At 34.1% G+C, this 11719-nt stretch overlaps 2 protein-coding genes across 2 annotated transcripts; both read left to right on the top strand.

Annotated features, from left to right (window-relative positions):
- The first annotated feature begins 2788 nt into the window (after nt 1-2788).
- LOC120204547 (protein ACTIVITY OF BC1 COMPLEX KINASE 3, chloroplastic-like) lies at nt 2789-6940 on the top strand. Its single transcript, XM_039204607.1, has 7 exons — nt 2789-3234; nt 3324-3551; nt 3777-4112; nt 4436-4991; nt 5386-5572; nt 5668-6034; nt 6750-6940. Exons 1-7 carry the CDS (start codon nt 2956-2958, stop codon nt 6873-6875), a joined length of 2079 nt encoding a protein of 692 aa, XP_039060538.1. The 5' UTR covers nt 2789-2955; the 3' UTR covers nt 6876-6940.
- Nucleotides 6941-10023: 3083 nt separating this feature from the next.
- LOC120200097 (probable RNA-binding protein 19) lies at nt 10024-10554 on the top strand. Its single transcript, XM_039201017.1, has one exon. The coding sequence runs from the start codon at nt 10024-10026 to the stop codon at nt 10552-10554; it is 531 nt and encodes a 176-aa protein (XP_039056948.1).
- Nucleotides 10555-11719: the final 1165 nt, after the last annotated feature.

Raw genomic sequence — 11719 nt, 5'->3', positions numbered from 1 at the left:
GCAGGGAAAACTTCAAAGCAAGGATTTCACTTCCAAATTAATTTTACATAAATTATTTAGGATAAATTTGCAATTTAATATTTTAAAATGACTTGAAAATATTTTTATATGAATTAAAAAATTTCATTACTTGAAATTGTTTTTGCACAGGTTGGATATGGAAGGTTGGATATGGAAGGATTGTTTTACCATACTTTTTTGCTGGGTAAATATTGACCCTACGCTATTTAAGTAACATTTTGTTTTTATTAACTAATGGGAAGTAAAAAAAAAGGGTTTAAAAGTTAAAAAAATGGTCAAATTTTGTTATTTTTATCTAAAATTGCTCTCGTCTGTGTATGTAAAAAATGAAAATTTATCTATTAAAATTAGGTGTACGACACGAGTATATTCAGATTAGTCAATACGACAAAAAAAAGGTTAAAATTTACAAAAAATGTTAAAAAAATGTTATTTTTACCGATAATTTCTCAATCCAATTTTCTGTTAGATTTATTTTTCAATTATATTTTACTGGTCATCAGTTGATTTTTTGTTTGATTATATTTTACGGATCATCAATTGATTTTTTGTTCAATTATATTTACAGATTTCTGTTAAAAATTGACGTTTGTCTAAGATGGACGTTAACCTACTAATTATGATTTGATCATTGAAAGATAAATTTAAACTAAAAATTATCCATGTAATTCAAAGTAGAAAAGAATATATGAATACTTTAAATGTTTTATTTAATTTGAAATAAAATGTTTAAATTGTAAAAAAAAAAACAAATTATAGATTGAATGGAGGAGAAATATCAATTGAGAGACCAAATAAATTTCTATCAGTGGGCTTAGAGGGAAAAACATAACAAAAATTGTTGTTGAGTAAGGATAAGACTAACATACTACATTAAAAGAGTTCTCTATCTATATACATAAGAAGATGAAAATAACACACTCTACTTAGTCATAAACACATAACTCTTATATAAAAACTTTAGTCATCATAATTTGTAGACTCGTCAGAAGTTATATTAAGTTCTTCAACCCCTTATCCCTTTTCTTCTAGTTTCTTATACATCTCATGAAACAATCCTTTTAGGTTTGCTTTATTTGTGACACCGATGTGTACTAGTTTAGTATTTGAACTTGAACAACTAACCTCAACCTCAACCAACTACATGCGCAACTCCACATTAGATAAGAAATTGACACACTATGTGTCAATCACCCTAGTAATATCAACATCATTGTTCAGATAGAACTTCGTGTATGATATGTGAAATATAAAATGTAATAGATATAATCTTTCATTTCTTACTGTTTGAATCTGTTTAGGATCTTGATGATCAACGCATCTGATTTAACGATTTTAATGATATACCGAAAGATTTGACATCCAAATAAAAAATTATAGAAAAAATAATCAAAAAATTAGCAAATAAAAGTTTAAAGATGAGTAATATATTTACAAATACATACATACTCTTAGAAGTAGCATAAAAGTATTTGCATGTTAAGAAGAGGTGTAGAAAATCATCAATATGACTCTTAGTAGTGCATCTTAAAATCTCAGAAAATATATCATTTAAGTGAATTCTTTTTAGACACCATAAAATAAATGATTGAGTATGGACCAAATCAAAACGTTCCGATTGAAAATTTATTATATCTAACTATATCAGAAACTAAAAGTATGCACCTTGAAAAAATTTAATACCTAACTACACCGTTCAAAAAGATAAACACTACACGAATCATCCAATATCAATAGTTAAGAGATTGTTATTATCCTTTAAAATTTCACGTTCAAACATTATTTATATTACGAGTATGAATTTTCATTATCAAATTATTGGAAATCTATAAACAAATATTGTTAAATATCCCTTATATTTATTCTAGAATTATAAAAAATGCTTGATTTTTATCATTAAAAATTAAATACCTAATTTAAACATTATTTTTTTTATCACATAACATGTGGATAATAAAATTTAGGCGGTCACCTTTTAACTATTTATTTTACTTGAGTGGAATAAAAAAAAACAAAAACATAGCAGTCATCAAATTAACTTTCCAAAACATCTTTTCACTTACAGTATAAATGAATAAAGCGTTTAGTGAACTGTTCGTATAACGTTCGTTTGATAAGCTAAATAAATGAATATGAACAAAAAATTTTATGTTCTTTTAATAAACGAATAAACACGAACAGAGGTGTGCTCATTTATGAGTTTGTTTATAAAAAAATTTTAGTTCATTTTCTGGTAATTTTGTTACATTTTAAATATTGTTGAATGTAGAGATTAAATTGTACACATTGTAAAAAATGAAATATAAACTATAAATTTTAAGGAGTTTAAGAACTAGTGACATAATTTTACCATTTTCTTTAGCATACAAATGAAAGGATAAAATTAAAAATCAAACATATAAACGAGTGATAAACGAACACTAAACGAATATGTTCATGAACGTTAAATGAACACGTTCATGGATATATAAATAAACACGTTCGTGAATATTAAATGAATATGTTCCTGAACAATAAATAAACGAATACGAACACCTTTAAAAATAAATAAACAAACACGAATACAATATTAAAAATTTAAACGAACATAAACCGAACATAAAACATCTTTAAAAAAAACTTGATTCATTACCCTCTTATAATCCCTCCCACAGAAATGGGTTGGACTACCGACAAATGGCGGTTTTTATTCACTTAAGCATTGCCCTCATGTATAAAATGGCAAATAATCAGAAAATTTGAGAAGGCCATCGAAAATCGAAACGAAATCCATTTATGGAAGTTCTCTCTATGAGCCTTTAATAAAAAAAAAAGATAATAGTTCCAACCTTCATTGAGGCAATCAAAAGGGTGAAAGTATATAGATATAGAGGGAGAGAGGGAGAGAGGGAGAGACCATTGATTGAAGGGGGTGAAGTAGTTGCAGTGGCCGCCATGAGTCTTGTTGCTTCAGCCGGGGGCCACTCCTATTTACTGGCCGGTAAAGGGTTTTCAGTATCCAAACCCCAGAGCTACAAATTGGGTCCTCGAGCTGCTTTGGTGGAAGCCAGTCCCAGGGTCAACGGTTCGCCATCGCCCATGTCTATGCGGTTGTTACCAGCTGACCGAGCGGAAGACCTACAAGCGGAGGCTCGGGCCCTTGCTCGAGCTGCCGGTGCGTCTGTTTATAGTCCCGAATTGCTTGCCAACAAGTATGGGTCTCGACCCGTCAAGGTGATGATTTGCTTTTTGAAATTTATGATTTAATCATTATAAAAGAAGCGAATTTTGTCTGGATTTAAGTTCTATTACCTGTGATTTAGGCAGTGAAAAGGACTTTGGAAATCTTGGTAGCCTTGGGTTTTTTTGCTTTCAAACTGTTTTTGGATCAAAAGTACCGGACATTGGATCAAAACAAGAGAAAACGAGCAGCTGAATTGAGGACTATCTTCACCAGATTAGGCCCTACTTTTGTAAAATTGGGTCAGGGTTTATCCACTAGGCCGGACCTGTGCCCACCGGAATATCTCGAGGAGCTGGCTCAGCTGCAGGTATTGGTGTATTTTATTGTCTCATAATCATGTTTAGATGTTCTGTATTTGTATAAATGTTGATATGTTAATAATATGAGCATTTTGATACACTCATGTACTCGTGTTTGCATTATTTTGTCAGTGAACATGTAATTGTGTTGTGTGGTGTCTGATATTGCGAGATCTACTTTTCTCGGGGTTTTGCTCCTTGGGTCAATTTTACTAAGTCTGATATGTTCGTAGGATTCTTTGCCTACATTTCCTGATGCTGATGCATTCTCATGCATCGAAACAGAGTTGGGGTTGCCACTGGACTCCATTTTCTCTGTCATATCCCCTGCTCCTATTGCGGCTGCTAGTTTAGGTCAAGTGTACAAAGCTCGACTTAAGACTTCGGGTCAAACTGTTGCTGTCAAGGTGCAACGACCTGGAATTGAAGAGGTCATCGGACTTGATTTTTACCTCATAAGAGGTCTAGGATTTTTCATTAATAAGTATGTTGACATAATCACTACCGATGCTGTTGCCGTCATTGATGAATTTGCAGGTCGAGTTTTTCAAGAGCTCAACTATGTGCAGGTTAGTTTTTTTTATCACCGATCTTATTACATCCTAATGCAATTTTTCCCCACTTTTTCTTCAAAACAGAACTATCCACAAACATGCTTCCCTTTTTCTGTATGTTCGGGAAAATTAATTTGAGGAAGTCCGAAGTGGATTTAGATTTAGTTTGCTATATAAATTCTGAGAATGTAATGCATATGCTTGATACAAATTAGTTAAGAATTGATATACTCATCTTTTCTGAATTTGTGAAACAAAATAACAAAAAAGAAGTTCTCTCTCTTATTCTCCATGCCAATTTTGGAGGTATGAGTGTTAATTTTGACAGGTGTCTGCAGGAGGGACAAAATGCAAGGAAATTCAAGATGTTGTATGCTGACAAGGAGGATATCCTCGTTCCAGATATCTTTTGGGATTATACGAGTGGCAAAGTATTGACAATGGAGTGGGTTGATGGAGTGAAACTAAATGAACAAGCTGCCATTGAAAGGCAAGGTTTGAAAGTTTTGGATTTAGTGACCGCAGGTATCCAGTGCAGCCTCAGGCAGCTACTAGAGTATGGATATTTCCATGCGGATCCCCATCCTGGTAATCTTTTGGCAACACCTGAAGGAAAGCTTGCTTTTCTAGATTTCGGAATGATGAGTGAGACCCCAGAGGAAGCAAGATTTGCTATAATCGGTCATGTTGTACACATGGTTAATCGGGATTATGAAGCTATGGCCCATGATTACTATGCTTTGAATTTCTTGTCAACTGATGTAGATGTTTCCCCAATTGTGCCAGCACTTAGGGACTTCTTTGATGACGCTCTTAGCTACACCGTGAGCGAACTGAACTTCAAAACAATAGTTGATGGTTTGGGTACTGTTTTATACCAATACCCATTTAATGGTGAGCTGATATTTTTTCCATATAATTTGGAGCCTTATCCTCTAGTTTAGTTAGTGTATGCTTCTTAAATGGATTATTTTTACTATAGTCTATATTGCTCCTGACTGATCATTCTTTTGAGTACCCGTGTTCGAACACGGGTATAAGAATATGATCTTCCAGTGTTCCTCCAAATACATGGAAGTAGATGATATAAACTGAATATATATGTCGTTGTAGTTTTGTTTAAACACTCGACCACTATCATCATTTTATATCTTCAAATTCCAATGTCTAATTAAAAAACCTCCGTTCTTTTTAACATGCCTCTAGAGCCCGAGTGAGGATGGAGCGGAGGATATGGACTGAATTCCTTTTATGTCGTCTAATGGTATGATTTTTAATTTGCATGCAGTGCCTCCCTATTATGCACTGATATTGCGGTCGCTTACTGTGCTAGAAGGATTGGCCATTTATGCCGATCCAAATTTTAAGGTGCTAGCTGCCTCATACCCATACTTTGCTAAAAGGCTTCTAACAGATCCAAATCCATATCTGAGAGATGCTCTTATAGAGTTGCTCTTTAAGGATGGGAGGTTTAGGTACAAATAACTTGTACATCCTCTTTCTTTTTTTTCTGTGTATTCAGTTCTTGATGAAATCTGTCAAGTTAATACGTAATTTTGGTTTGTTACAGGTGGAATAGACTAGAAAACCTTCTTGTTCAGGGAAGCAAGGACCGAGATTTCTCTGCAAAAGATGCTTTGCAACCCGTTTTAAAGCTACTACTGGGACCAGATGGTGAAGAACTTAGGACTTTGGTCATTAAAGAGGCTGTTCGTGTTACTGAAGCTGTTATTCTAGGCTCAGTTGTTGATACATACAACGCCGTACCATCTTTTATGCGTACTCTAATTTTCAATGGCAATGGAAACGGAGCCCTTGCAATGAGCAGTGATGAATTGCAAGGCATGATGGAGCTTCGGAACCAAGTCTTTCGAATCTGGGGGCTTCTGCAATCCTCTAAAAGCTTTGATCCATCTCTTTTGCAACCTATTTTACAAGTAAGTAAACCTTATTTGTGGCATAGTTTAGTGATAATGGTAGAAAAGAACATACACAGACGCAAATACAGAAGTCATAATCAAAGCACCAATGTTACAAGCTACTGTTATAATTTCTTTATTTTTTTATTGATTTTTGTGTCTTATATCAGTTATTTTTGCCAAAATATTTTGGATGGTTGATACACATGCTTTATTTGATTGCAAAGATTAATTGTTAACATATAGTTTAAAATTGCATAAGGTGCAAAAGTATTTGGGTCTTCACCATGAACCCTTTTTCATGGATCCAGCAGTGGAAGGTATTTATTTTAGCTATATTACTTGGATTTTTGTGCGAGTGTTGGACATAGGTATTTGTTTGATGCAGTTATGTTTAATTTCATCTAAATTGTTCGATGTCCAAATATATGACAAACGCGGATATTTCAATAAAAATGAAGAGTCAAAGCAACATAGGTTTTCAGAACGTATGCTGTTACTAGGTGAATTGAGCAGTATAGTTGTGTGAATTCCAGTACGGATCAATGGTTTAGCAGTGCATACCTTAACCTGTGGAAAATCCTGAATTTGCAGGAACCATTTTTTAAGATACAAATACCCTGCAATTGAATGAGGAACCAACTCTTGATGTTTCATTTAGTCTCAAACCATTTCTCTTTACACAAATATAATTATATCCAATACAACTGACTGACTACTGGTTCTTGAGCAGGTACTTCAACAACCCGAGGCACGCAGTCTAGGAGGCCGTGTAGTTGGTGAGATCACCCAGCGTCTTGCAGCTCGCTTACTGCAACAAGTACTTCAGATTCCGTCGGCTCCTACTTCAAGTTTATGAGCTTTAGACTCTTGGTAAGCCGATAAATGTATGTTGTAAACCTGAAAATCTACAGCCATTCTTTTTTTCTTTTTTTTTTTTTCTTTTCCGGATTAGTTATTCAACTCAAAGGAATAGAGAAATTATGACAAAAACAATAAGCTTTGGGGAATGTATGATCTTATCAAATGAATAACAGAAGTTTAGGTTATTCAACTACGACGGTGGTTCTTTTTTATTTTGGTTTGTCTTATTTAGGTTATTAATTTTGAAAGAGTTATGTTTCGATCATTTTTATTTTTTATGTCTTATTTTGATCATTAGTTGCCTGTTAGTTTGATGACGTGACACATCAGTAAGAATATTTAGATTTTAATTTGATTTCCAAATTTTGGACAAAATACTAATTTAATCTATGAATCCAGTTGAAGTTTTTTCCGTCGATTATTGTTCATCACCGTGGTTGATCACATTTGGTTGTCGTCATGATCACTTTTATCGATGATCATTGGACCTAAAATTTTTATTTCACCCATTTTTAATTTTCTGAACGTGAATTTTCATTAAAAAATATCATAAACTTTAAAAACTTAGTTTATAATCATTTAATTTTTTATAAAAAATAAATTATAATAATAAATTAATCATTATATTTCTTTAAAAACAAAAACACTAAACATTCAAATTCATATGATAATCCAAATCTATATCATAATAAATTGATATAATAATAATAATAATAATATAATTTACATAAATTTTAAAGTCATATTATAATTTTGATAAAATTTTAATATAGAATTTATCAGAAGTTACCAATAGGTTTGATAAAATTTCATATATTTTTCCCAATATTTTCTCAAAATACTAAAACGTATGAACTTAATTAAAATCAATCATATATATGTCAGTTGCTGATATTTTGCCCTTGCATTACATTTTGAGATCTAAAAGTTATAATAAAATCAGGATTACATTAATAATTGTTTATATATCAATAGTTAGCATCTTCTATTTATTTATGTTCGGGTTAAATATGAGATGTTACAATCTTCTACAAAAACATGTCCCCATAACCTTTTTTTTTTTGGGTTACAAAAGATAAAAAAAAAAAAAAAACATTAACTACTGCAGAGAGAAGCCTCGAGAGAAAGATATACCCCTTGCATCCGTTTCTAAGAGAGAGACGACCTTCGAAGGTGGATAATCGAAGTTATGTTGAGATTACATCCTATCTTAGAGAGTCCTATCTTAGAGAGTGTATCAGCACAAAAATTACTTTCACGATATGTATGGTGGAAGGATAAATTCCGATTGCGAGCTTTCAAGTTTTAAATACCCTCAATAATGACACCCCAACGGATGTAAGGAGGCGTCGCCAGAATTAAGGACGATTTTGTCATAACCATACTTCCACACAATGAATAGTCCCGTTCTAATGGCGTAGAGTTCTGCTGCTACACTCGAACAAAATCCTAAATTTGAAGCAAAACCAAGGATCCACTCACCTGTTCAGTTTTACAAGTCCATTTGGAGGAGGTAACCAAGCAACAAGAGCAAGGGGTTTCGAAGTACATCCATTCCCTCAAGACTTCCTCTGTTGAAGAGTTGATTTTATGCCATAAACTGCACTCATCATAAACATACACATGAAGCTCCATAACTCGTTTGCATCGCTCTGTCCATAGTTTCCAAATAATACACGCGAACTGGGTCACCCATCTTGGATCCAACCTTTCAAATTTTGCCAGAGAAAGGAATTCCGACTATGGTCATCAATACAACGTTCCAGACATTAAAAAATACACAACTCACCAATATATCTATGCTTCTTCCACTACTCTTAACTCAGAGTATCACCGCCCTGGTCTTCCTCCTCAGATTCCGCCTTATGAAGGTAGTATAATAATTATCAATTTCTTTTTTATTTTGTATTTTTTCAATTCAAATGATATGAAAAAAATAATTTTGAAAAATAGTTATTAAATTCTAGAAATTCATAGTTTTGGTGATTTCATACCTTAAACACGTCTAGAACTTTGTAAAAAAGAGTGTGTACTTGAGGTTCAGTAGGCGTCACATGTAGGTTAGGGTTCGTTTAAAGATGCCTAAAGAAAGCATAATTGCTACTGGAATTTTTAACGAACAAGATTTTAGGATCCATTTATTTTGTGCTTTTGGTACTTGCTTTCTACTTTCTAGTTCCGGATGCGAAATAAAAAGGAAGAAAGTGCATATGATTACTAAAGGAAATTGTTTTTTTTTTGAAGATAATAGATAAAATGAGTCATGTTTTGTTGTTGTTGATAAAAGTAGGATGTCTCATTAAAAACCCTCTTCATAATTGACCCTTTTCAAGAGGAAAGAAGCAACCAACGGAAGGAGGAAAAAAGTACCTCATTTTATTGATATAAAATTCTTACAACCATAAACCTTCACATTACAATAGAAAAGACTACCCCCTAAAAATGCAGAAAACATCCTCAATAAAACTACACAGTCACCCAACCCCTTATTTTGCTAACTTATCAGCCTCCCAATTACAACCCCTAGGAATTAACTTCACTATCAACACCCTAGATAATACAAAAAACTCGATCTCCTTAATTAGGTTACTAAAATACACAGGGGCAGAAGAAGTCGTCTGGATCCATTCCACAACTATTTTGCAATCACTTTCCAGAATCAATCTCCCTTTTTAGACCTAACCGAGGAAATGAAAATTCCAGTTGCTTTCCTAATTGCCTTCAATTCTGCCAATGGAGGAGGGCCAGATCCAACACATTCTGAAAACGACGCTAGAGTGGAACCATTTGAATCTTTAAGAATACCCCTAATGCCACCATCTAACCCATCGTTTCTAACAACACCATCTACATTGAACTTGTAGAAATCCGCAAGAGGAGGAAGCGATTTCTGTACAACCCTACTCTAAATCTTTGAGCAGTTAAAACCGTTTGCTAGAGAGTGATCAACCATTAACGAGTCAACCGAGATCGAAACTTGATGAAACTTGGCTAGAAACCACTTAGCTAATCTAAATCTTACAATGAAGAAGAGAGAAGACCTATCCAAAACCTGGTTCTCGAAAACAATTGAATTCCTATGATTCCTATTGAGTGATAGACATCAGTCTCTTCTTTCCAAATTTTGGTAAGTGAGAGAAAATATGAGTGAAAGAGTGAGAGAAAATCTGAAAGGTAAAAAGTCCTCCGGTGAGGAATGTACGACTTTTGTCGATAATCTTAACAAGAGAGTCTCTAGGAGAGTGATCAGGGAACTATTCCATTGTCAAGGTAAGGTGTTACGGGTATATATTCCGAATATTTCCAATAAGCCAAAATACAGGAACCATACATTTGCTTTTGTTCAGTTCGAGAAGGAGGAAGGTTTAAGGAAGACGATTATGAATATTAATGGAACATGGATAGATGGTAAAAGAATTAATGTTGGGGTTGCAAAATATCAGAGTCATCAATCCAGTTTAGTTGTTACTTCAAATAAACAAAAGGAAGTAGATAACTCAAAAAAGGGCGTATTCAGGAGAAGGGATGAGGGAGCAGAGCTTTCAGGCAGTTTGAGGGATGAAATATCATACAAAGATGCTCTGGTATTAAATGAAAGGATGAGGGATGATCTGGTGGTTGAAGATAAAAGTGACGGTAATAAGGGGAAGATTTCTGGGATAAGAAATGTGTAGGAGATGCACATTCCTTCGGTGGAATCAGATTGGGTAAAAAGGTCTTTAACAGGGATCATCAAACCTCTCTTCGATTTGGAACTGGTCGAAAAGGGTTTGGCTAGTGATGGAATTAATGTTAGGATAGCCAGCTGGGGCTATGCTTGGAATTCCTGCATTGTCACTTTCAGTTTGGTTGAAGAACAAGCAGAGATATGGTTGAAAAAAATGAGGAACTTTTATTTTGGTTCTAATGGCTAGAACCTTTGTTGAATGAGGATGAAATTCCTATGGCATTTTGTTCGGTAGAACTGATCGGTGTTCATTTGTTATGTTGGAATGTCCAATTTTCGGAAAAGATTGCTGGTCGGTGGGGGAAGTTGATGAACATCCAGGAGTCGACAAAAAAGAAAAAGGACATGTCAGCAGCAATGTGTCTGTTAAAGGTGAAGAGTCCTTTTGATGTACCTGAAATAATCACGTTGGGATCTTACGAAAGATCTTTCAAAGTAAAAGTTGAATTGGGTTCGGTTCATAGAAGACAAGAGTTTATGTCTGAAATGTCATCTGAAGTTGCAGCAGAGGACGTGTTCAGGAAGGTTGCAGCTTTAAAGGAAGAAGAAGAAGGAACTGTAACAGAGGAGGTCTGTGTTAAGGAAAATAATCAATTTAGGGTTAAGGAAAACAATCAATTTAGAGGGAAATAATCGAGCCCACTCAGAAGATAACAGTAAGCCCAATTACACAGATTATAGAATAGTACAGTTTGGGTCTGTGTTAAACATTGCAAAAATGGATTTTAGAAAAACTAATGAGATACGGGTGGATCCTTCAGGAGAATTAAATAATACCGCTCCAATGGGAATTGAACGAGGAAATGTCTTAGCTGACGAGGGTAGTAGTGGTGCAATGTCAGAGAAATTGGGAACCAGAAGAAGTTCATCATCCCTACCTTCGAACCGGAGAAGATCGAGAAGTGTTGCTACTGTTTTTTGTGACAGAGTATACAACCGATCGAATAGGAAAAAACCTGCAGAATAATCAGATATGGGATTTTTTGTTTTGGATGCTTCGACAGAAAATAATGAATTAGTTTCTACTTGGTAGGTTAGCAGGATGTTGGGTGTATAATTTAAGGGTGGAAAAAAGGAGTTTGCTCAGAAGTATTCGAAAATGAGCAAGGTGA

The sequence above is a fragment of the Hibiscus syriacus genome, unplaced genomic scaffold (assembly GCF_006381635.1).
Source record: "Hibiscus syriacus cultivar Baekdansim isolate YM2019G1 unplaced genomic scaffold, ASM638163v2 tig00000340_pilon, whole genome shotgun sequence".
NCBI classification, from domain to species: domain Eukaryota; kingdom Viridiplantae; phylum Streptophyta; class Magnoliopsida; order Malvales; family Malvaceae; genus Hibiscus; species Hibiscus syriacus.
The sequence above is the reverse complement of the archived record's forward strand: the minus strand, read 5'-3'. Positions and strand labels throughout refer to the sequence as shown.